This window comes from Sphaerodactylus townsendi, linkage group LG12 (genome assembly GCF_021028975.2).
Source record: "Sphaerodactylus townsendi isolate TG3544 linkage group LG12, MPM_Stown_v2.3, whole genome shotgun sequence".
NCBI lineage: Eukaryota > Metazoa > Chordata > Lepidosauria > Squamata > Sphaerodactylidae > Sphaerodactylus > Sphaerodactylus townsendi.
This window is the reverse complement of record NC_059436.1, coordinates 1,164,654-1,191,430: the sequence shown is the minus strand read 5'-3', so window position 1 is coordinate 1,191,430 and position 26,777 is coordinate 1,164,654. Positions and strand designations below refer to the sequence as shown.

The following is a 26,777-nucleotide window of genomic DNA, read 5'->3' as shown; positions in this document are numbered from 1 at the left end:
GGTAAGATTTCTGGATGCATAACTATGGCTTTTTGATAATCCTTAAAAGCAGTTAGATGAAAGCTGAAACCTGATTTTCTTTTAAACTATTCCCTGCTATAATATGATTTAAGCAGTGCGAGGAACATTGATAATTTCAGCATTCATCTTCACGGTAATTGTTGGATTTATGTTATTTGCTTGTTTCTCTTCTGTCTTGTTTAATAAAGAGAACACTTTATAAAAAGACTAAAATTTCTGCAGGTTTGCTGTCTGGTTTGCTGTTAAAAGTTCAAAGAACTGAACTCAACACCCTTATTCTTTAGTATTATCAGAACCAAAAATTGATAGTCATTCTTTAATAGATAAATCCTGGAGAACTCTGCTGCTAAAAAAGGCTTGCAGAGGCAAAGCTTTTAGAAGTGTTTAGTTTAGATCCTGTAACTGGAGGCGGGAGGGAATCTCTGAATTAGCTGGGATTGTCCAGATAAGAGATTTGGAGGTTGAAAAGGGCAAATTCAGTGTTGGGAATTTTTAGAAAAAGTATAGATAAAGCAGCAAGAATTCTAATGCTGTTATGAATATCCCTCAGCCAGTGAGCCTTTGGAATGCTGCCTAGTTCTGATTGCCTCATCTCAAGAACTGTTTCATACAGAGAAGGGCAGTTGACATGAAGCTAAGGTTGAAGCACCTTTCCTTTTGAGAAAAAAGTCTGTAAGGCAGACTCGTAATTGTAGTTTACAAAATCATTTATGATTTGGAGAATTCTTGGATTTAGGGTTACCAGTAAAATGGATTTGCAGTATGTTCATCCAGTGAATGCATAATTAATTGAACTGACAAGATCTGATAACTGCTTCAAATTTAGTTTTTTAAAGGGTTTATCTGTCTGTCTGTCTGTCTGTCTGTCTGTCTATCCTAATCTGTAGTTATTAGAAGTGATTGGTAAATCAAGGCTCCATGTTCAAAGGGAGTGTATCTGAGCATCATGTACCGAATGATGTATCTGAGCATCATGTACAGCCTGTTTTCCAGGCTGTGTGGCTGTGGTCTGGTAGATCTTGTTCCTAACGTTTCGCCTGCATCTGTGGCTGGACACAGTGTGTAACAGACTTCCCTCTGTGATACACCTCTGAAGATGCCAGCCACAGATACAGGCAAAACGTTAGGAACAAGATCTGCCAGACCACAGCCACACAGCCCGGAAAATCCACAACAACCAGTTGAATCTGACCTTGAAAACCTTTGACAATACATTGAACAGGGTGTTTAATCCTTACCCTGCTGTTGAGTTTCCAGGGTCATCTGGCTAGTCAGTATTTTAAACGGAACACCAGAAGTAGATAGACCTTTATTGTAATCTGCCAAGGCAGTTATTCAGTCATTTTTAAAAGCTCCTCTCCTTAAAAGAAAGCAAATGGCAGGAATTTGTCAGACAGATCTGGCTGCTTTGCAGCTTTAAATATTCTGGTTTTCTTCTTTCACAGTGGACTGAGGAATTCCATCTCTGGAGGCTTTTCAGGAACAGCAGAAAAGGGGAGGATCAGTTTTATGATTCTGCTATGTTCCAGATGTTGGCCTCTGGTTTCTATCCAGGAAGTGGGAAGGTGAGGCATTTCTAGGGCTGAATCCAGTGCTGGATCAGAGAGTGGAAGTGGTTTATTAGAGAGGCTCTCCCACTCACAAGTTTAGATCACAAACATACACATGTAGAGACACAGTTGACAGAGACTATCTATTTAACTGTCTCTGGAGCAGTCTGGCTTTCAAGTGCAGGAAGTGAAACCCGGTCCTGACATCAGCAAGAGGGAGGAGCACTGCTAGCATGGGCAACCCAGCTCACCAGATTTTTTTTGGGATCAGCACAGGGGGAACATCCCTCTAACACAAACATGGTTTGGTAGCAGTTGTTCTAAGAGATTATTAACTTTGGCTGGAGGAAACGTTAGTCATATTTCAGTATGCCCACTTGCTGCCAGTCCTCTGAAGAAGGGCAGAGTGTCAGGTGTAGTTTCATGCTTATGGTCCCCCAGTACATCAAAAGGCAGGTCATTTATTTTCTAAATAAATAAATACGTGCATAAAGGGAGGTCCAATCCCAAGCATAAAGTAAAACCTCATCCACTTAGGGATGCTCCATTCATATGATGTTAACATGGTGGATGTATATGCCACGGTGCACCAATGACTATATGTTCAAAAGAGGGTATCTTTCCTTATCACAATTTAAGAGCACCACTAAATGTGCACACACTAATTATTAGTTTCACAATGGCTGAACTGACCCTTAGATTTCCCAAGGGAAAACAGCATTGGGGCACATCTCTGACCCACCAAATATTACATATCTAGTTTTGGCAGGAACAGTGGGTTTGAAATATAAGATCTACAGGGAAATCTTTTCTCTTTTAGGGGATCTATCTGCTAAGGAACTCTTGCAGAGGATTCTGAGACAGGGGCAAAAGGGGGGCAGCCCAAGTCCACAGGACCTCCTAATTGCTCTGCATGAATCATGAATGCACCCTAGAACACACCCAGTGATCTCCTGCTGTTGCACTTTGCAAGGAAAGATAGGCAGGCAAGAAGTCCCACAGAGAAGCTTTTCTGCCATTACTGATCTTCTGGCCAAGAAACCCACAGTAACTTTCCAAGGAACCCCAGGACTTGGCAGGAAACAGCAAGGAACTTACTGAAGAGGAACTGAGTTCCAGGATGTATTTAAACTTGTAATTGCCTTACAGCGACGGAGATTCTCAGCAGTTCTTCACTCAGACACTGCAGGTAAAGGCAGAAATAGAGACTCAAATTCCACTCTGACAAGGTTCATGCATGACAAGGCAGCAGCAGAGCAGGCTGGCTCTTAGATTCAGTCTCTGCCCTCATACTGGTCAAATGACAGCTGCTCTTTCCAGGGGAGGGAAAGATTATTCTGTCTGGAGCTGGATTTGGCCAGGTGAAGATAGAAGTGTTGCAGCAGTGGGCCTGAAGGGCTGGAGATCAGATCAGTTCACCCGCTGCTTTCTTGCACAGGGATTGTCCTTTGACCATTCTGTGTACAGAATGTGTGCTATTCATTATTTGTTGTTATTGTTTTGATTTCTGATCTGCCCTTTCATGACCAAATGGGACTCAGGGCAGTTCACAACATAATTAAAATGACATATTTACGGTATTACTTAATGGTAAAACTTTAAAGACCTCTAATGGCACTAAGCATATCACATAAGGGGGATGTCAGAGGGGGAAAAAAGGGAAACGCTAAAACTCAACCCAGGGAAGGGGAAATACACTAAATTCATAATGCTTATAAGGAGGGGGGAAAGGGGAGAGGCCAGTTAGATGAAAACCATTGCTGCCCTCAACTATATTCCTGGCCCTTTAGAGTCCAGTTCTCACTAGACAGAGACTTCTACCATTCTGGGGCCAGAACTAAAAAGGCTCTGGCACTTGTTGAGGACAGCCAGATAACTTTTGGGCCAGATACTGCTAGTAAGTTGGTTCCTGCTGAGCATAATACTCTTTGTGGGGTGTATCAGGAGAGGCAGTCTTACAGGTGCAATAGTCCCAGACCGTTTAGGTCAGTTCCAAAACCTTGAATCTGATCCAGTATGCCACCTGGAGCCAGTGTAGCTCACAGAACACTGGCTGAATGTGTTTGTGCCATCGAGCCCCTGTAAGGACCTGCACAGTTGTGTTATGGATCAGCTGGAGTTTCCGGAGAAGCCTCGGGTAGCCCTTTGTAGAGCAAGTCACAGTAGTCTAATCTGGAGGTGACCGTTGAATAGATCACAGTGACTAGGTCAGGGCAAGGCAGGAAGGGGACACCAGTTGCCAGACCTGGTGCAGGGGGAAAAACATTTATCTGGCTACATTAGTGACGTGTGCCTCCATTGATAAAGAGTCATCCATAGTCACCCTCCAAACTCTTGACTGGTGGTGGTGATGTCAACTCATACCATCAAGAGTTGGCAGCTGGCATTCCAATCCTACAACTCCCTGACCAGCCACTGGACCTCCATCTTTGATGGATTTAATTTCAGTTGACTTTGTCTCAGCCGTTTCACCACGGCCTCTAGACATTTGGCCAATGTCTCCGGAGCAGTATCCAACCAGCAGTGAGTCAACAGATATAGCTGGGTGTCATCTGCATACTAATGACAACGCATCCTGAAACTCTGGAGTAACTGGGAAAGAGGGTGCATATAGATATTAAATAACACTGGAGAAAGGACTATCCCCGAGGGGCTCCGCACACCAGAGGTTACCATAATGATATTCTCTCTCCTTGCGTTACCTTCTGTCCCCAACTTTGGGTAAATGAGATTAACCATTGCAAGGCTGTCCCATGTATACCAATGCCTTGTTGAAGGTTCCTGCTGACAAGGTTGTCTCTACACCCACAAATATCATTCTAGTTTAGAAAGTCTTAGGAGTGCTCATTCAATGCATTCAAAGTTGGAAAACCACATGGTGCTTAATTGGATCCTCTCTCTGTATGGCAGATCCCTCAGTCTACAAATACAAAAACGCAGCTTTAGTGTAAGATGCTCAGTATCATCAGAATCTTTATTGTGAACATAGACCAATATAAACCAGCACAAGATAAATTTTATGGCATGGACCATCCTACGGCATTTTTCAAGTGCTTCTGCACAGAACCTAGCAATATTGTATGTTGTATCAGAATTGATATCTGTGAGCATAGAAGTACAAAACTATCTTGTGTGCCCTGATAAACTGCATAGCAGTGATGACATAAGGCTAGTGCTTTTTTTTATAGTACTGATACTGGGGAAGCACATGTTTCTATAATTTCTCTGTGTCCAGATTTACAAGGACATTGTCTCTCCTGATAAGGAATCTTCTCGTATCAGCCTTCGAGAACAGCTGAAGGGAAGGCTTTACATTGTGCCGGAGTAAAAGCCCTCTGATATTTAGGTTCTTCCAAGTTTCGTTAGATATGTTACAGGAGAGGTAACATACCTGTTGGAATCACTAGCAATAAAGGTTGGAGGTCTGACTAGGTCCGATTGGTGCTCTAGGTCTGCCACCCGCTGTTCAGTGACCTCGTTGGCCTGTTCATAAACCCATGCTGGATAACAGTTGTGGAGATAATATCAACGCTAAAATTGTAGTTATCGCTGCCTATTTCCATGTGAATTGAAAGTCATCATTCATAATCGGTGAGGCAAGTCCGGTACCATGTCTTACCTTCGTTTGCCTAGGATGGCTTCCTGTGTTCCTGATTATGTGTTGAAGCACAAGTGGGAGTGCAGGAAACGTCTGTACGGACATGCCTAAGAGGAGGATAGGATGGGATTAAACTTCTATTTCAAGCTGCCTAGCTGGCCACAACACACGATTCGCTCTTGGGTGATGTCATGCTCTAGGATTGGGCTGTCTGAGTGGGCAACACTTTCTGGCTACTCATCCACCCAGCCCCTGGACAGCTTCAACCTGAAGAAAAGCATCTCCTCTTGCTGCCGGTTGGGGGGGGGGGGGCTCCTTTTTATTTGTTTGTTTTTTAAGAAGGAATTGAAGTAATGGTCCCCCAGTACAGAAAAGCAGTCTTAGAAAAGATGGTTTTTGTATAGTTCATTTGTTTTGTGCCAAAACAAAGATGGTGACCGTGGCATTAAGGATCAAGGGATTGATCCAGGTGAGGACGCAGGCTCATTCCTGATGCAGCTTCTTGGGAATCAGCGTGGTGCACAGTAGGAGCCCGTGTGGTGTAGTGGTTAAGAGCAATGGATTCTAATCTGGAGAACCAGTTTTGATTCCCTATTCCTCCACACAAGCAGCAGACATCAATGTGGAGAACTGAATTTGTTTCCCAGCTTCAAGCCTGCTGGATGACCTTGGGATAACCACAGTTCTTTGGAACTCTCTCAGTCCCACCTACCTTACAAGGTGCCTGTTGTGGGGAGGGGAAGGGAAGGTGGTCGTAAGTCACTTTGAGACTCCTTAAAGGTAGAGAAAAAAGCAGGCTATAAAAACTAACTCTTCTTCCTGTGCTCCCACTCTCATGGTGTTGCCTTGCTCGAGGTTGCTGCCATAATCGTACCACATCATAAACTCTGGGAAATAAAGATACCATATAAACCCGCAGGTGCTTGAAGCTGGTCAATCCGTGAGGTTTTTCAGCTCCACCACCCATTCCTTTTGAACAGTAGAATCTCAGGCCGTGGAAAGGGCACCTCTCCACCGGCAGAAATTATGCCGGTGGAGGGGAGGGGGCCGTTTGCACGGGAGCGTGCGAGCGGCTCCGCAGAAGCTGGCGCAGAAGAGGCGGCTTCGTATAGAGCCACCTCTTCTGCGTCCCCCCCCCACTCACCTCGTCCTCCATCGTCAGTCTGGAGGGCTGCAGGGACCTGCCCATGCTGCCCTCCAACCTCCAGGGGTCAGAGGGCAGCGTGGGCGGGTCTCAGCAGCCCTCCAGACTGAGTGGGGGGATGGGAAAGTGGTGTCTTCGGCGCGGTACGGTTCGCACTGCGCCGATGGAAAGGCGGCGCTTTCCAAAAACCTGCCTCGGGAAGGGAGGAAGAAGAAGAAGAAGAAGAGTTTGGATTTATATCCCCCCCTTTCTCTCCTGTAGGAGACTCAAAGGGGCTGACAATCTCCTTGCCCTTCCCTCCTCACAACAAACACCCTGTGAGGTGGGTGGGGCTGAGAGAGCTCCGAGAAGCTGTGACTAGCCCAAGGTCACTCAGCTGGTGTGTGGGGGAGTGTACAGGCTAATCTGAATTCCCCAGATAAGCCTCCACAGCTCAGGCGGCAGAGCGGAGAATCAAACCCGGTTCCTCCAGATTAGATACACGAGTTCTTAACCTCCTACACCACTGCTGGTGGAAAGCGGCGCCTTCACGCCGCTCGGGGCTGCACAGGACAGCACTGCTGCGTTGCAGCAGCACTGCCTCTGCGAACAGCTCCCCAGGGACCGGTGTTTTTCCGTCCCTGGGCCGCTGTTTTTGCCCCCATGCGGAAAGGGCCTCAGTGGCATAGAACTAAATAAGCTTGTATGTATGTAAACTATACATAACTTCTAAATCCTTTTTCTATTCCTCTCCCTAGACTGTAAATCAAATATTCTTAAAGAAAATGTTTATTTGTGGGGAACACACATGGCTATAAAAACTAGAGAAAGCCTGCTATCTAACATACAAAGGAGGGCCATTGCTCAGTGGTGGAACATCTGCTTTACATGCAGAAGGCCCCATGTTCAATTCCCCAGTATCTTCAGTTAAAAGGATCCAAAAATAGGCGATGTGAAAGTTCTTTTTCTAAGGTCCTAAAAAACCACTGCCAGTCAGACAAGACAATTTTGACCTTGGTGGATTAATTCTATGCCTTGGTGTGAGGCAGCTTCGTGTGTTCACGTACGTTCATGGTCCAGGGTTAGTCACTGAAGGCTACAGAAAGCTAATATGTGTTGTGCGGAAATAGTTTCATTCAGAAGAGCAAACCAACTTTTCTGCGTGATACCAACAGTCAAGTAAAAATGACATTCTTCTCCCTGAGAGAATTCTGCATTTAAGCAAAGCAAATGATCACAGAGAGAAATTTTAGTCTGGGTGAAACAAGTGTTTGCAATGGGACAGTTGGTTCTGTGTGTTTTAGTTCCATTTTTAAATTAGGTAGACAGCTGAGACCTGAAACATTTGCAAAGGAGAGGGCTGGAACCTAGTAGGAGTTAATTTGCACTTGTTAAGATGAGTCTGTGGAGAATGTCTGGTCTGCAGGCAGAAGACAATGGATGTGTATAGTCTGTGCAAAGGGAAAAAACATGATAGCTCAGTGTGGTATTTCACAACCTTTTTGCCTAAAGGAAAGTATGAAAACTGCATAGCTATGCTGGAGACAGCTTGGCTAATTCATCACTATTAAGCATATGCATATATCTAATGCTGCATGGTGGTAGGGCTTGGGTGATGTAGGAAACAATTCCTAAGAAAGTCTACTTGGGAGTAAGTCCAACTTTAGTAAGAGCTTCTTTCCAGGAAACTGTTCTTAGAATTGTAGTCAAAGTAGCTGAGAAACAGATGTGTATATGAGGGAGCATTTGGCCCAAATGTTACTTTTGTGGTATGTTCACTAGATGGCTTTATTTGGTTGGGGCTTACTCGAAGCCTCTGGGGTTCTAGGAACCAGGGGTCTGCAACTCCGCGTCCTGGGCAGCATCGCGATGCTCTTTCAGCCTTATACTGTGGCTCCGCGTGGCCTGGAGATCAGAGGGTAGCGTGGGTGTGTCTCTCCAGCCCTCCAGAGCAGCACTGGAAAGAAAGGTGAGTGGAGCAGCCGAACCGGCGGCGGCTCTGTGCGGAGCCGCCTCTCCGGCTCAGTAGATCTTCGGGGCCATGGAAAACGGGTCCAAATGGCTCTTTGGGTGGTAAAGGTTGCTGACCCCTGGTATAGAATGTATATTAAGGAAATATATAATACTGGACTGCCTTACAGGGTTTTTAAAAGATTACTGAGATAATTTTGAAGGTGATGTAATCCCAAATTCTGTAGTCAAGATTATTAATCAGCATGTCTACTTCCCTACAGATTCTATGGAAAAATATTTAATTTATTCTTCTGTGATCTAGGTTGTCAAACAATCATGTGCAAAAAATTAACTGTTTTGTTAACTGTTTTTGATTAAGCATTACTTTTGTGTGTGTTGTGATCTGTAATGGTATGTTTGGTTTGGTCTGTAACAATATGTTGGTATATATCCTCCATGGGCTTAATGTTGCAAATGAATTCATACTGTAGAGGGCAGATTCATACTGTAGAGGGCAGAGGATAGATTATGTTCGGCTGTGAAGGAGGAATGAATAACATCACATTCTATGGCAATAGTTGTATAATGTTAGGAGTTTGCCCTGCCTTGCAAATTGTCAATGAATTCTAAGGACATTACTGTTTCTTTAATGACTGTTGGTGGCTCCCTGGATAGACATCTCTGCTTGATCAGTGTTGACAAACTGTGTTTGAGAAAAATAACTTTTGCTGTTACAATGGGCAGAAAGCATGAGAGTTTCTGGGCGCAGATTTAAATCAGGAAGGGGAGTTTCTGGGAGTACATGACCACAGCTTCTCATGACCACAGCTTCTCTCTGGAAATGTGATGGTGTTTGTTTATAGGAGGAACACATTTGGCTCCATTGTTTTCTGCTTGTACATTACACCATATAATTCAGTAAGATTGGAATGTGTGACAACTCACTGCAAGCCAATCGCCGCGCATTGTGTGACGATTGGCTGGAAGTGAGTCCTGCGTACCGATTGGCCACCCGGGCCAGCAGTTCCAGAACGTCACTCTGCCCTGCAAGCCGCTGCAACCGCCACCATGCCAACCACCTCCTGCTGTTGGTTTTGGCAGTGGCCATGGCGAGGAGATGAGTTACGCAGGGGTGCGAAGAGGTGAAGGGTGGGAAGCAGCCATGGCTCATACAGAATAAGGAGTGGCAGCTGGCTTTGGGGGGAAACCCCTGGCAGGGGGAAAATGGCTGCCTTGTGGGGGGAGGGAAAGTAACCCCCCTACGGTTTCTGGTGAGGCCAGGGCAAGGGGGAAGGGAAGAAAGGCAAAAGGGGTTACCCCCTCAGTGCCCGCCCTTAACCCACCAACCTTTCTAGCACCTGTTGTATGTCTTTCTTCAATGGGTTTTACTGCTAGTTTGTAAATAAATTTGTAAATAAAACACAAATTACAAAACCCAAGTCTTCAGGGCACTATCATCCATAAGAATCCAAGTCCAGCAGCATAGTCTCTGGAACTCCTTAGTGCAAAACACCACTTTGTTCTGCTAACGAAGCATCACTAATTGAATTTACTCTGGGGGGAAAATTACCCTTTCCAATTTCACTGCTTCGCTAACTATCTAAATGCTTAACAAATGATAAATATTAGTAGCAGCAGCCTTGTGTTAACATCTCCATTTTACTTGCAGTAGAAAACTTATGTAAATGCTAAATAATAATAATTATTATGTTTTCCCCTTGTCATATCAAAGTGAAGGTGATGCAGGTGTAGGCAAGAGAGAGAAGAAAAATTTATAAATTGGGGCAAAATTTTGGAAGTTTGGAAAGTTTCCTCTGTTAAAACAGAAACTGCCACACAGAGTTCATGTTAGTCCCAGGCAGAGGTGGGGCAAGGGGAAACTGTGGCTGGGGCGCGCCCTGCGCCCCAAACCACCCCACCACACCCCCTCAACAGCCCAACAACACCTCCGCCACAGCTTCGCCTGGGGCGTCATGCATTCACCCCATCCACCCCGCCCCATGGACGCTACGTTACTGATCCCAGATATTCCAGTTGGTGGTGGCTGGTACCTTTAATATGTGATTAAAATGATGGCAAAAACCTGGAGTTAGGTCCCCTGTTGGTTAGCCTGTATCATGTTGCCTTGTAAGGCAACCGGGACAGTTCACACATGGACATATAAATAGAAGAGGCAATTCAGCAGCTATTTTAAACAACCGGAACAGCCATAGAAATGTAGGGTGGCTTTAGTTTTTTGTGCGTGTTACCTGACCTGAAGGCATCAGCTGCTGTGTATTTTGGCAAGCTTGCAACACCACAGGCAGCGGCAGTGCAAACATCCTACACACTGATCGAGCCCTGTTTTAGGAGAGCCATTTTTGGCAGTGAGCGAACTCCATTGCTTGTAGATGGCTTTTCAACTTAGATACGCGTGGTGGTAGTTTCCATCATAATGGAAACTTGACAGGTACAAACCCAGACTTCCCAGGTCAAAATAACCACCAGATTCGCAAAGAAATTGCTAAAATTTTGAAAAGGAAAATTAAATTTAATTCAGAAGTATGTTTCCTCATATTTTGGATAGATCATTGGATAAAGGAATTGAATAATTATTTAGATATTTGTCAGTTGCGGCAAGAATTATTTGGGCTAGGAAATGGAAGTCTGAAGAAATACACACAATTTATGAATGGCAGTATAAAGTTACAGAATTAGCCAAGTCTTCAAAATTAACTAGTTATGTAGAAGTCAAATGGATCACAGATTTTAAGGAGGAGGGGAAGTTATGGGCAGAAGATATTGAACAAAATTTTAAAAATAATATAACTTTAAGGTATACAACTTGACAAGGAAGGTTAGAGGGTAAAAATACAAAATATGAGTAGGAAATACCACAAATATTTAAAGTGTGTTTCTCTTTTTCTTCACTGTCTTTTTCTTAGAAGCAGAGATGAGACGTATAGTAAGGGTCTGATCTTTAAACTTAAATTCCGTGCATGGGAAGGTGGAAATGTCCTTGTCTACTGAATCTGGACAAAATTATATAAGTTGATTCGCTTATATATTTTGGAACCAGTGTAATATACCGTTGAATGAATAATGAGTAATATATTGCAAAAATAAAAAAATAAACCTCCAGTATTTAAACACCAAAAAAAGCCACCAGATTGAGACACATCTGGACCAATTTGGTTTTGTAGAGAAAGATGATGTCGAAGGAAGTTGTCATAAAATCAAGCCTTTCCTTGGAAATGGCCTTATCTTGTTGTCAACTTAATTAGAAACTGAAGAGGGATTTCCCATATATACTCATGTATAAGTCGAATTTTTCAGCACATTTTTAATGCTGAAAAAGCTCCCCTCGACTTATATGCGGGTCATTAAAATGTTGTGTGTGTTTTTACTTTGCCGGCCAGCAGTGTTTATGCTAGAGGCACCAAAATTTGAGGATACCCTCAGAAGACTCTCCTGATGATACCAGCCAAGTTTGGAAAAGTTTGGTTCAGGGGGTCCAAAGTTATGGACCCCCAAAGGAGGTGCCCCCATCCCCCATTGTTTTCAATGGGAGCTATTAGTAGATGGGGCTACCCTTTTGAGGGTCCATAACTTTGGACCCTCTGAACCAAACTTCACCAGACCTGGCTGGTCTCATCAGGAGAGTCTCTTTATGATACCAGCCAGGTTTGGTGAAGTTTGGGTTAGGGATCCAAATTAATGGGATCCAAAGTTATTGACCCCCAAAGGGGATGCCCCATCCCCCATTGTTTACAATGGAAGCTAATAGTAGATTTTCCATTTCTGATAATATCCCTCTTAAAATCTAAGTTGGGTTACATTTTGACATACAGATGATGATGAGGAATCCAGTTTTGAAGGATTTTAACTCTTGTGTTTTAGCTTGGTTGCTGGTTGAGCTAAGGTTTTTGTACTTTTAAAGTTGTTGTTGATACCATATTGTTCTTGTTGACCCTCTTTTCCACTTACAGCGCCAGTTTACTGTTTTTCTTTGAAATAAATATTCAAAAACATTTAAGAACATAAGAACAAGCCAGCTGGATCAGACCAGAGTCCATCTAGTCCAGCTCTCTGCTACTCGCAGTGGCCCACCAGGTGCCTTTGGGAGATCACATGCAGGATGTGAGAGCAATGGCCTTCTGCTGCTGCTGCTCCCGAGCACCTGGTCTGTTAAGGCATTTGCAATCTCAGATCAAAGAGGATCAAGATTGGTAGCCATAAATCGACTTCTCCTCCATAAATCTGTCCAATTGCCCCCACTTTTAAAGCCTATATCCAGGTTGAAGTGGCCATCACTACACTCCTCTGCTTGGCAGCATATTCCAACACACCAATCACCACGTTAAGCATGAAAAAGTGTTTCCTTTTGAGAATTAGTCCTAATTCTTCCCAGCATTTTTTTTTTTCAATGAATGCCCCTGGTTCCTAGTATTGTGAGAAGAGAGAGAAAAATTTCTCATCTGTCAACATTTTCACTACCCCATGCATAATTTTATAGACTTCAATCCATATCCCCCCTCGTAGCTTCCGTCTCCTCTCCAAACTAAAAGGAGTCCCAGAATGCTGCAGCCTCTCCTCATAGGGAAGGTGCTCCAGTCCCTCAATCATCCTTGTTGTCTCCTTCTCTGCACTTTTTTCTATCTCCTCAATATCCTTTTTTTGAGATGCGGTGACCAGAACTGGACCTGCAGTACTGCTCCAGAGTCGCGGTGCGCACCACTGCTTTTATATAAAGAGGCATGACAATCTTTGCAGTTTTATTCTCAGATTCCTCTTTCCTAATTATCTCCAGCATAGAGTTTTGCCTTTTCACAGCTGCCATGCATTGAGTTGACATTCCCATGGAACTATCAACTAAGACGCCCAAATCCCTTTCCTGGTCTGTGACTGATAGCACTGACCCTTGTAGGTTATATGTGAAGTTTGGATTTTTTGCCCCTATGTGCATCACTTTGCATTTAGCTACATTGAACTGCATTTGCCATTTCTTAGCCCACTCACCTAATTTATCAAGGTCTGCGTGGAGCTCTTCGCAATCCTTTGTGGTTCTCACCATTTAACCTACTGATGCCTCAATTGATGCTGTATTTCCCACCCTCCGAAGCTTTCCATCACAGCGAGTCAATAAAGTTTTCCCAGTTTTTTTTGTGGTAAAAAATTAGGGTGCCTTACTTTTCGACTTTATATCGGAGTGCGACTTGCTCCATACTGCAGTATTATGTACGGTAAGTTTCTTTTAGTTTCTGCTTCTGAGAATTTAAGTTTCTTTAAGTATCATCTTCTGTTTCTCAGCATTTAAGTTCATGGACTTAAACTTTTAAGTTTCTTTAAGTTTAAGTTTTTTTAAGTCTTCTGCTTCTGATAATTTTTTTTTGGTATACATCTGTAGTGTTGGGTGCTGTGTGGTTTCCGGGCTGTATGGCCGTGTTCTAGCAGCATTCTCTCCTGACGTTTCGCCTGCATCTGTGGCTGGCATCTTCAGAGGATCATCCTGGCTGGCATCTTCAGAGGATGATCCTCTGAAGATGCCAGCCACAGATGCAGGCGAAACGTCAGGAGAGAATGCTGCTAGAACACGGCCATACAGCCCGGAAACCACACAGCACCTTGAAGTGGAATTCCGGCCGCAGAAAGCCTTCCGAACAATACATCTGTAAAGCGTTGTTTCCGGAAGTGTTTGAAGTCCCGCCAATTTTAATATTCTGGTTCAATCTACTTGTAGGATCATGTGCTATTTTCCTTTTTCTTTGATATTCTGAATAGCAAGATGAGTGTATTACTGATGATGCAATTAAGACATCCATATATTTCTTACTGGGTACTTAGAATGCATTTTGCTTACCTAAGAAGCCATTCCTTTTGCTGATATCCCACTGTGTTCTCTTAAGGGTGTGTCAGCTGCATGGGACTAAATGGAGTTTGTGCAGCTTGTGTAATCGCCACAGTTCATTCTGTCTATACTTTGCTTAAAAAGTGTTTTAGAAATAAAATTGTCATCCGTTGCACCTGCCAGAAGGTTCGGCTTGTGCCAACCCCCCATTCTTAGTGGGTGGCAGGGGATGATGGTGGAGCCAGAGAAGATTGTACAGCTTCTTGGGTTTACCGTGAATGCAATTCCATCTCTCTCTAGATTCGGAGCCAGCTGTGGAATCCTTTATTCTGCAGTCCTCTCCGTGGAGTGAAAACCGACCTTCCTTCCATCTGATTTACAGATGCAGAACCAATATTAACCAGGGTTGTTAATTAGTTGGTTAGCCAACCAAGTTCAAGAGAGTGTCAGGCTAGATGGCCTTGCCTTGCCTGTAAAATGCAAAAAACTTTGTATTTTTTCTTGTGCGGTCCTGGGGGAGGAACCTGGGAAAGGATTCGTTTTGGATTATGTCTTTAGATTTGGAAGCCCTGCTGGTGGTGACACTGAGTCAAGCAGCGGTGCTTAAAGAGTCTCCTAGGAAATGATACAGGAAAGATGATGTTCAGCAGTCGTTATCTTTGGGGGGTGTGGGTGGGTGGATGCTGGAACCAGTTAGGCACATTTGAAATGCCTTAAAACAAGGCATATGATATGAGGAGCAAAAAAAAATCTGGTGAAAGGAAAGTTGTCATTTTGAAAAAAAATAAAGAGCAAAAACTATATATTTCCTAGCAGAAAGGTCAAAACACTTCTTGAGATTTTCCAGTGTAATTTTTGGCTGCTTTCTCTTCAGGCTGCTAGATATTTTCCACAGTTTCGTGTGAAATAATTGGAAATTGCTCAGCTGTAATGAGCAACTATGAATCTCCAAAATTAAAGCGGCAGTCTTTGTTTCCCAGTTTAGTACTTACAATGTAGGGTTTACAAAGGGAGCGGTGTGGTGGGAAGGGGCTCCCCCCTGCATGTTACCCACTGAAAACTAAGGCAACGGATTGCTACGATCCTAAGTGATTGTTTCGCTTGCCTGTAATCCCAGCATGGCTTCCTTTTTTGCAAGCAGGGCCAACGTAATGGCATTCCTTTATTCCTTTTATATACAGCTTCTTGCCGAAATAATTTTGTTCCGATAACATGCTGACACAGCAGTTATTGTACTCTAGACTCTTGGGGTGCACTAATATTACAGGCTTAAACTGGCTTGTTATAGTCAGTGCCTTTCCCCAGAATACCCTCGGAACTGTGGTTCTTTGGGGTGGGTTTAGGGATTTTCTGTCAGAGAATTCTCAGCATTTTTACAAGACTGCATTCCCCAGAATTCTTTGGAGGAAGTCATGACTGTTAAATGGATATGAAAAACTAATGTGAATTCATGTGGCTGATCAATTGCAGGCATATCAGTTGTCAGAACTGGGTTTGTGGTAACTATTACGAATTGAAGCAATTCATGAGGGAGTTAAACCTACTAGTTCTCATTTGTTTAAATAAGCTAGCTTCTCAAGAGCCAGCGTGGTGTAGTGGTTAAGAGCAGGTGGACTCTTATCTGGTGAACCAGATTTTTTACCCCAACTCCTACATTCCTGCTTGGGTGACCTTGGGCTGATCACAGTTCTTTGGAACGCTCTCAGCCCCACCTACCTCATGAGGTGTCTGTTGTGAGAGAGGAAGGGAAAGGAGTTTGAAAGCCCCTTTGAGTCTCCTTATAGGGGAGAAATTGAGACGTAATAATATTTTCATACCAGCTATGGATGGTACAGTTTTTCTACAGATTCTGGGGATTGGGAAATCCTTAGCAAGTGGCTTTTTCATTCGAGAGGAATTTGGTGAGCCATCATGGTAAAGTGGCTAAGAGTTGTTGACTCTAATCTAAAGAACTGAGTTTGATTCCTCACTCTACTTGAGTGGCAGACTCTTATCTGCTGAATTGGACATGTTTCCTGCACATGAAGTCTGCTGCGTTTTCTTGGGCTAGTACTAGAGGTCTGCAACCTGCAGCTCTCCAGATGTTCATGGACTACAAATCCCATCAGCCCCTGCCAGCATGGCCAGTGCTGGCAAGGGGCTGATGGGATTTGTAGTCCATGAACATCTGGAGAGGCGCAAGTTGCAGACACCTGGGATAGTCACTGTTCTCACGGAACTCTCTCTGCCCTACCTACCTCATAACGTGTCTGATGTGGGGAGAAGAAGGGAAGGAGTTTGAAAGCCCCTTTGAGTTTCCTTATAGGGGAGAAAGGGGAGGTCGAATCCAAATTCTGCCGCCTCCTCCTCCTCCTTCTTTCAGATTAGAGTTGCAACAGGCCTAACATACCAACTAGCCAAATCTTCTAATCAGTCCAGAATATCCAAAGCTAGAGCATCCCTGACCAGATGCCTGTCCAGCCTCCACTTGAACACATCCAGTGATGGACAGCTCTCCCCTCACCTTGATAATAGATTCCATTATTGCCTTTTGGTTGGAAAAACATAATATATCAAGGTGGAGCCTCCCTGCTCCCTCCAGTTATCATCCCCTTCTGTGAGATGGACAGCTGCTATTGCATTGCACCGTGGTGGTTTCTCTGCCTTCTGTCCATAAACCAGTTGGCTACAAAGGAGTCAGAACAGTCAGTCACCAGAGGACTGAAGTGTGATATGGCAGGGCTTCACTAATGCAGTTGCTTTGTTCTCCTCTGACTAATAACATCAGATGGGCAGTCACCATAGCTACCATCCCTGCCTCCATCACCCTCTCTTTTAGACCTGACAGGCTCTCAGGGTAGAAAGGAAGTGAGAACTTAATAATCAATGTGGGTTTTGGATGCTTGATACCAGGTTCCAAATTCATCCACATCCTCGGGAACTCCCTGGGTGCTTTTGGTCAAATCTAGTCAAATCTCTCATCCCCACATACTGTACTGGGTTTTTAATTGCCACTCTTTCTTTCTTTCTTTCTTTCTTTCTTTCTTTTAGAGGAATAGTGGTATCAAACTTCAGTAAGTGTATTAAAAATTGCCATGAAGATTAAACTATAGGTAGTTTCCCTTTACAGCAGGAAACTAAGGACGGGAGCCCATTTTCTGCCACTGTTTCCCTTGAACCCAGGAACGATGGGTATGTGGCCTCATGAATGGCTGTGCTACCGCTACTTTGCATACAACTTTCATCTTCATTCGATTTTAAATTGCCAGTAACCCTTAAGGCTGAAGAACCTTATGGAAACCAGACACAATTGCTGGTAACTTGGTGTTTGTGTTCAAGCATCTTGTTAAACACTGTGACAGTCCTGAGCTGGCTGTACAATCAATTCTCCTTATTCTGGTATGGGGCTAGTAGCTCTTTAATATGACAGCAAGAGACCGTGCATGTTCCACCCTTTGTTTTGAATTTTTAAAAGTAAACGTTGAGTTATCAGTTGCTTTTGCAAAATTGCAGCTGGGCTACAGCTAAGTAGATGGAATAAAACAGTTGGAAGGTGTTGTGGGAAAAGACTGTTTAATTGTTTGCCACCCTATGCAGTACTGAATGTGGTATTCAGGAGAATTCAAAATGAATTTAGATTTTATGGGAGAGTCACTTAACTATTAGAACGGTTTCTTATTTCTTAAATCCAGCCTTTGCTATTGAGACATAATAATATTTTCATACCAGCTATGGATGGTACAGTTTTTCTACAGATTCTGGGGATTGGGAAGTCCTTAGCAAGTGGCTTTTTCATTCGAGAGGAATTTGGTGAGCCATCATGGTAAAGTGGCTAAGAGTTGTTGACTCTAATCTAAAGAACTGGGTTTGATTTCTCACTCTACTTGAGTGGCAGACTCTTATCTGCTGAATTGGACGTGTTTCTCAGCTCCTGCACATGAAGTCTGCTGCCTTACATTATAGTTCAAGAGGTCTGCAACCTGCGGTTTTCCAGATGTAAATGGATTGTTAAACCCATCAGCCCCTGCCAGCATGGCCAATGCTGACAGGGGCTGATGGGATTTGTAGTCCATGAACATCTGGAGAGCCGCAGGTTGCAGACCCCTGAGCTAGTCACTGTTCTCACGGAACTCTCTCTGCCCTACCTACCTCATAACGTGTCTGATGTGGGGGGAAGGAGTTTGTAAGCCACTTTGAGACTCATTAAAGTTGAGAAAAGTGAGGTATCAATCCAAACTCTTCTTCTTCTACTTGAGAACTTTCCTGTTTGAGACTTGGCATTTGAAAGATGAATGTCATTTACATTGGGTGGAGACTTGCTGTTGTGTGTGTGTGTGTGTGTGTTTTTAAGATACACTGCAAAGCTGATTTGAGGTGTCTTCCTTTCCTCAGGTTGAGAAAGATTTTGAACGGGAGTATGGAAAGCTTCAACAGTAAGTGTTCTTAATTAGTTTATTGAGGAGGATAGCCATTGTTCCTCCTTTCCCTTCCCTATATATGTCTTCCGTCTTGCTCCTCTCCCCCATGTTGACATGACACTGCCTGCTGGAACTGAGGGCCTTTTCATAACTTACAGAGTTCCTTCACAAAAGGCATACAATTATGCTTTCCACATTGTGACTTTCCCCACCGTGGTTTTGATGTATTGCATAAGAAGTTAAAAGGGAATTTGGGGGGAGTTTTGTGGAAGCCGCAGATAACATGCAAAGGCCAGCAGACGACACAGGAAAAAGTTTAGAAACTCAGAAATGTATGAAATATATGTATAGTATTGTATAATATTAACATATTGGTGTTTGGAATATGCTGCCACAGGAGGTGGTAATGGCCACTAACCTGGATAGCTTTAAAAGGGGCTTGGACAGATTTATGGAGGAGAAGTCCATCTTCGGCTACCAATCTTGATCCTCCTTGATCTGAGATTGCAAATGCCTTAGCAGACCCGGTGCTTGGGAACAGCAGCAGCAGAAGGCCATTGCTTTCACATCCTGCACGTGAGCTCCCAAAGGCATCTGGTGGACCACTGCAAGTAGCAGAGTGCTGGACTAGATGGACTCTGGTCTGTTCCAGCAGGCTCTTTCTTTCCATCCTCCCTTCTATCCTCTGGCTCCCACGTCTGCTCCCACCTATTTTCTTATCTTCCTCTAAGTGGTTGAGAAACTGAATGAGGGTGGAGAGAGGAACAAGAGATATCAGCTACTGTTCATGGGTCTGTAGCACCCTGCTGTCTCCTTAACATCTCCCTTACCATGGAGAAATCGGCTCCATTTACTGTCAGCCTTCTCCTGGAGGTGACCTGGGGCATCTTGGATGGGTGATTTCCCATCCCTTTCTCAGGGAGGCAGGAATTAAATCTTGCTACTTCCTGTGGAAAACTTGGCATCCGTCTTGAGCTACAGTATTTTTCCTGCCTCAGCAGGGAGAGCAGGATTTCATAGCCGATAGGATTTCATAGCCAATAGGTTTTCTGTCATTTTTCTGTCTTTTTCAGTCGTTCTCTGTGTTTCTTCTAAGTAGTTTGTTAGTTCGTTGCTATCTGTCTCCCGTCCTCCTTCCTCCCCTCCTCTAGTCTTTGGTTTGTTTTTCCCGCCAACAAACTTGCATATCTGGTTGCCCAGAGGAAATTCTTAATCACTGTACGTAACCAGCCAAATGACTGTTTTTAAGCCTGAAACTTCCCCATATCTGCCCCCCCCCCCGGCAGCCATCCCCATTCTTCCTTTTACCTCTCCAATGTCACAGGCAAAAATTTAGCTGCTGCCCTGTGCTGTCATCTACTTTTCCTTCTTTTTTTACATCTCTAGAATACCCATAGAACAAGAATATCCTCTTCACAAATGGATTCCTTTTTTAACATTCATACAAAACTTAATGTGCTGTTTTAGGCTGGAAGATCAGACTAAGAAGCTTCAGAAGGACATGAAGAAAAGCACAGATGCAGACCTAGGTAGGTAACATTGATAAAGTTGTATTGTTGAAGGCTTTCACAGCCAGAATCACTAGAGTGTTGAGGGGTTTTCCGGGTTGTATGGCCGTGTTCCAGTAGCATTTTCTCCTGACATTTCACCTGCATCTAAGGCTGGCATCTTCAGAGGATCTTCAGGAGAAAATGTTGCTGGAACACGATCATACAACCCAGAAAACCCATAACACTCTATTGATAAAGTTACTGGGAACAAAAGCTATAGAGGATCTCTTGTAATGTAGAGTTGTAGATTTATCCACAGTTCCTGTTGAGAGGATTCTTAGAAGAAGTAGCTTTACTTAGCCACCTAACGAATGAATGTAAATGGATAGCAAATCCTTTTCATTGGTCTGTAAGGAAAAATTATCCTGGGAGTATCGGTTAATGTTTGGCTTAGCTCGGTTTGGCATGACACAGTGATAAGCGTAGGAAGCAGTGAATAAGTTGCTCCCCTCTTAAACTGACACAGCTGTTTGCTTAAAAAAGCCCCCATCAGAGTTGAACATCTGGCACGCAGGTGTGTTCTTCAGCACATTGGTTCCATCGTGCTGCATTACTAGCTTCTGTGGTAGGAACCCCATTCCACTATATCACACAATATGGGGTTTAAACAAACATGGGAAAAAAGGCTAAAACATCTGAAGGTAGAGGCTTGGGGAAGAGGAAATTTAATAATAACTACTTAGCAGAGTATGGCTGGATTGTCTTTCAAAATGCCTTGTAGAGTTGTATATATTATAGCATGGCTGATAGTTGTAGGATCAACATTTGTGGCCCCTTGTTCTTTGGAATTCTACCCACATCCTAATTTTTCTACCCACTCCCGAAAAAAGGTAACCCTTTTGCAGGAAAATTAGGCTGTATGAAGTCTGGAGCTGAAAGCTTCCAAGTACCATTTTTTCCTGGCAAACCAAATGTCAATTTTTGTATTGGGCTTGGTGTCTTTATCTGTAGTGTCCTGTCCCCTTTGTTTTAATGAGGACTCTTGAATCATGGTGCATTTCCTGGGGGCTCTGAAAGGCAGGACAAAAATGTTAACAGTCATTTGTGCAAAGAAAATTAATCTTGCAATTAACGACCAATGTGAGTGAATCATGAATAGTTCATATCATTTTCTGAGCGCAGAGCATGGCAGAGATTTTGAACTTTACTTCTTGTCTCTGACCGGTGATGTTAAGAGTGAAATAGCTCAGTTTTACATGCAGACATAACTTCAGGGATATGTTTTCTGCCATTTGGTGTTTCTACTCTCATAAGGTTTGTGCAAAGGACAGACGCTCCAGGACTCCAGAAAACAATTCACAAGGCTTTAAAAAGTCTTATCACCAGGCCCTTGTTATAAGACTTTTAGGAATATTTTCCATATAGAAGATTCTTTTCCCCTCCCTTTCAGTGGGTGGTTTTATGTGGAGCACTTGAAGCCCCAAAGGAGCTGTGGGAGGACTCTCTTTTTTCCCCCCTTCAGCTTTATGGCATCATCACAAATTAGCTCAAGCCCTGTCCAGATATCAAGAGACGGTTCTGCTTGTAGAGGCATGTCATGCTGTATTATGGAGTGAAGACAGAATGTATTTTCCCCTTTGTTTTGCCTGTTCCTCCTCCCAGTGAGTGGAAACTGTGACAAACTCAAACTTTGACCACATTCAGGTTCTCTGGAGGATCCTGGCTCAGTATAGCTAGGGTGAGCTGGCTTACATGTGTATTTTCCGGATTCAGTTAAGGCCTGGGCAATGTCGGCAGTGTTGTGGGTTTGTTTGTTTGTTTTCTTTCCTCAGTCTCGTATGCCTTCCGTTGCTTCCTGGTGATGGACAGTAGATTGTTTACTCCACCTGCACTGGTGTTGCTCAGCCGTAGGCCTGAACATCCAGCTTCTGCTCCAGCTTCCAGTTTGTCTCGCTAAACAAAGCAGTGGCTCCTTGGAGCATACGAATTGCAGTTTTCTGCTTTCATTCTGCTGTTTATTTTGGTGGCCTTTCGCTTTTAGTTTCTAATGTCTTCGTTTTTTATAAAAGAATCTGCAATACACAGTTTCTGTGTTTCTCAGTCCAGCTCCCAGAAATTTTCCTTCCTTTACCCCATCAGGCATCGAAGTGAAGAGAAAGGGATCCAATTCAGTGTTCTTTGTGCAGGTTTTTCCTCTCTGAACCTTTTCCTTGTTCTACTATACCAGTTTTATCTTCCCTTAAATAATAATGATTGCATTAGCTAATTTTGATTTGCTGAAAATTAGTTTTTGAATGCTTTCTAGGTTTTTGTGAATAATATATCCCGTAGGGAAGATACTTCTTGATATCCTTATTGATGTCTTCAGAGCCTCTAAAGGTTTTTTTTTGTGAAGTTTTTGCAGATGGATGTGGTTGATGCAGTGCGTGAAACAGAAAACAACCATTTGAAATTTAAATGGTACTTCCTAGAAATGCGTAGGTAAATTTAGAATGAAGGAACACAAACTGTTCTCTTCTTGTGAACAGACCTTACCGTATAATTTGTGTGTGGTCTGATGAGTTGCCATCTTTGCCTCAACTGGACTTTGTTAAAAATCGGATAAGGTGGCAATTGATAGCTTCCCTTTTAGAGATACAACTGCTCAGGACATAGCAATCGGGCCTAAGGCAGGGGTGTTCAACTCTGGCACTTCAGATGTCCATGGCATGGCCAATTGGGAATTGTAGTCTATGGACATTTGAAGTGCCAGAGTTGGACACCCCTGGCCTAAGGTAATAGCCACTAATAGGTTTCTTCAGTGCTAAAAAAAAAAATTATGTAGCATCCCTGATATTTACCTGAGTAATTTTAATCGAGGGACAGCAAAACATTTATTGGGAAAGTGGCTTAAATTAGCTGAATGCGACATTGCTAGAGAGCATCTAAGTTCAGGCAGACCGCTTTGTTGCATATTTGCACAACATTGGTTCTCAAGCAGACTTTTTCCTCTCTAGAGATGTGAAGTCGGGGGAGGGGGGGAAGCAAGGCTTCCCCCCCCCCCGACTTTTTTTTTTTCAGTTTTCCCATTAGAAAAATAGCAAAATACTGGTGATTTCTGGGGGGGGGGGTACTCCTGTGAATTAATTTCCCCCTTGGAATGAGTGTAATGCTTTTTAAGGCACAGTTTTAGTAGAAATGTGTAGTGTGTATAGTATGATTTTTTAGACTATAGCATTAAATAATAATAATTCTGTTATATAATGTAGGCATATACAACATATTTTTAAAAATATTTTAATTGCTTAAATGTTCATAAATCTGGTCACAATTAATAAGCTATAGTGTGTTTAATTGTAATACATTATTAAAGAGTTTGGTGTTTTAAATGTTGTAAAGTTTAATTGGCCATCAGAAAATGTTGGCAGTCCTCCATGTTGTGACAACAAAGGTATCCTTGTCCAAATAACACTCTTTTTGTGTAATACAGAATTTGTTTTCTGCCTTCAGTTTTATTCTTACCTTTCTATTATTTATTAGATGGGAAAAATTAAGACATGTATGCTAAGGAAGCATAGGGCACATCAGTTTGCAACTCTCTCTCAATCTCAAATACTGGGTATTCATGCAGTTTTTCTTATAAAACATATGCATATATTTTAATTCTATAAATATGGCAAATAGTACAGTTTTATGCACTAACAGCCCAACAGCAGAGCGGTGTTCAAAGAGGCAAACGGCAGCAAACGTAGAGAAGGAGAAACTGCTTTCTGCCCCAGGGAAGCCTATAGTGAGAAATGACTGACGCCACCTTTTCGCTCTGCTGGGAGGGGGGTGTTCCTGACCAAAAGCTCACCTCTGGCAATGCCCCCAGAACACCCCCTCCGTGTCGGCATGGGCACTTGAGGTAGTGGTGGCCAGCTGCTGCAGGGCCCAGCTTTCAGGGTTGGGCGCTGTGGCGGCCGGTTGCTGAGGTTAATCTCTCAGTGCTAGCGTCTGTGCCAGTTTGCTTCCAGTGCACACCCCTACCCCCTTTGGATCACACAGAAAGTTATAAACGATGCATTCATGTTTCTTAAAAACATCAAATGAGTTTAGGTTTGATGGTAAGTATTGCATACATATATTGAAAAAATTCCAAACATTCCTGTTCTCCTCCAGCGTTAAAATTTCCCCAGTTTTTATATCTCTCTTGTCCTCTCAATCTGATACTTTCCCCATATCTGGAAGTGTTTGAAAGATGCATCATGACACTTGCAGATCTGCGTGAAATGATAACCCTCTGCATCTTTTCTTGGATTCCAGTTTTTTGGTGTTCATGGAGGTTTCTTTCTGATAAGTGTGCTTAGGATTGCAGCTTAAACAGAAACCTTGGCTTTACCCTGCATTATCTTGTCACTGCTGCCACAGGATAATTTTTGTAAAACTATTGGAAAGCCTTAATAGGTTCGGATTTTCACTGTGAGGGAGGTGTGGTGAGACTTAGCAGTGTTTAACAGTCTGTTGGGAAAAAAAGCAGGCTCTGAGTGTCTAGCCACCTTGTGCCTGTTTTTAAAGTGAGTCTGACTTTTCCAGCATTATGAAATATGCATTTAAACAGCATAGACTTGATTACATATGTGAACTATTATCTCGGTGTTTACACAAATGCATTAATAGCTCTTCCTAATGCTCTTGGAAGGTTTCCCATGAACATTTAAGGCACCGTGTACTGCCAGCTCTTTATATCCTGACTTATTTTTGGAGGCACAAGAGAATGAATATATTCCTTGACAAAATGGATTGATGCACTTGATTGATCCACCGCCTAAGCCAGCATTGATTGAACTTAGGGTGGGAGATTTGGGTTCAAATCACTCACCTCTCTAGGCAGCCCATGGCAAGTTATGTGGAAGCTTTAGTTTCTCACTTTTCACAAATGGCTGTACTAAAAACTTACCTGCCAAATAACGGTGAGGATGAATGTGAAAATTAACTTGTGTGTAGCGTACTGGCTTAGAGAATGAGCAAGTTGAAAGCTTGCCTCTGCCACGAACTCCCTAGATGATCTTAGGTATATATATTTTTCGTTTAGCCTTTCCTCCCCCACCCCAGACACACATTATATGGAGCTAAAATTCGCCTACCATACAAGGCTAATGCAACTGAGATAATGCTTGTGAAGAACATTATCATTATGGTCATTAACTTTGCCAACAGGTATCTGAAGGCTAACTTCTTAAACACTGCAGTAGAATTTATTGTCAAAGGCTTTCACGGCCAGATTCAACTGGTTGTGGTGGGTTTTCTGGGTTGTGTGACCGTGGTCTGGTGGATCTTGTTCCTAATGTTTCGCCTGCACCTGTGGCTGGCATCTTCAGAGCTGTGGTACACCTTCCAAACGTTGTTATCTTGCTAAATTTTAGCTACAACATGCAGGCTATGTTCTCCAGTAACTGACCAGGACTTCTGCATGGTTGAAAATAAAGCCATAAACCACTGAAGGGGATAATTACATGTATGTTAGACAAGTACCACCTTAAAAAATGACTTGTTTCAGCAGTGGGCCACAGCCAGTTTTAGTGTTGTATTAGTTGTTCTGGTATGTATGTTTTTCAGCCCTGGGAAAAATTTCACAGCTCCCAGTCACTGACACAATCCCTCTCTTCCTGGGCTCTGTCCCAACTGCAGCAATGTCGAAGTCAGCTGTAAAAATCTCTTGTGACCTGCTGTCCAACCCTCTCTGTGAGCAAGATCCTAAATTTCTGGAGATGGTGACAGCTTTGGACACTGCAATGAAGAGAATGGATTCTTTTAACCAAGAGAAGGTAAGATTTGTGTCCTTCCAGTTGTATATGCACAGGTTGTGAACATTCCTTCAGGTTTGTATGACTTGTCACCAGAACTTACTGTCTTACACCTGAGTCTCTACAAGTCTGCATGACTGTGACCACACTGAAAAATCAGATGTCCAGCCATGGATGCTTCCTTCAGGATTTTTACGCTCTGCACTTTTAAAAAAATGGCAAGTAAAACCCTGAAGACAGTTCAAGGTTTGAGTGGACCTTGTCTTTTTCGCACAAACCTTTAAAACTTTTAAAGGCTGGAAATAAAATGTTTCCTCCATTGAGTTCTGCCTTGTTTTTTCCCCTTACGTCCAGAAAACTTTTTTATTTCCAATCTGGAAACATTTTGTCTGATAACCCTTTTACAGAGATTCTTGTGTGTAATATGTCTATGTAGAGATTATAGGAGCTGTCAACACAGAGTGCCAGTCCTGCTTTAGATGGACTGTACGGCTTTTCCTATGAGTGAGTTAGGCACGTAGTACTTGAACATCGGTGGTGCAGAGGCATTGCCATAAGAGCCAGGGTCACCCCACAAACCACACGCTGTCCTAGTCTGTTGGGAATGGGTTGGCCAATGTCAAGGGAGATATTTGATTCTTGCTGTAAGCTAGAACTTGCTAAACTTAATGGAGTGGGGAGGAGTATTTCTGCCACTGGAATTCGGCTTCTGCCCCTGAGCACTTAGCCATGATTACTATTTGTATTGTGGTCCTGTCACAAGACTACTCGAATAGGGCCGGAATAATTCAAACAGCTTCCCTCCTCAATTATTTTTAACCCTTTTTTTTTTCTTTTTCAAACAGGTGAACCAGATCCAAAAGACGGTCATAGAGCCCTTGAAAAAGTAAGTAGTGACATTTCTGTAAGAGCAGCAGCAGGTGCTTCTGCAGTCCTTGGGGAGGAAAACACAGGATGAATCATGCACACACACACACACACCCCTCTCTGTGAAAGTGGATTGAAAGGGCATTATTCTGCATGTGCAGAAGGGGCCTTATTAGGCTTACTTTT

The 26,777-nt window shown here is 43.2% G+C and overlaps 1 protein-coding gene across 2 annotated transcripts in view; it reads left to right on the top strand.

Moving 5' to 3' along the window:
* The window catches only part of BIN3 (bridging integrator 3), a 104,648-nt gene that overhangs the window by 38,891 nt on the left and 38,980 nt on the right, over nt 1–26,777 (top strand). For both annotated transcript variants that reach the window (XM_048513416.1, XM_048513415.1), the window contains exons 3-6: nt 18,444–18,484; nt 19,937–19,998; nt 25,609–25,745; nt 26,570–26,610. In XM_048513416.1, the coding sequence (XP_048369373.1) occupies nt 18,444–18,484; nt 19,937–19,998; nt 25,609–25,745; nt 26,570–26,610 (281 nt within the window). The remainder of the gene's footprint in view (nt 1–18,443; nt 18,485–19,936; nt 19,999–25,608; nt 25,746–26,569; nt 26,611–26,777) is intronic.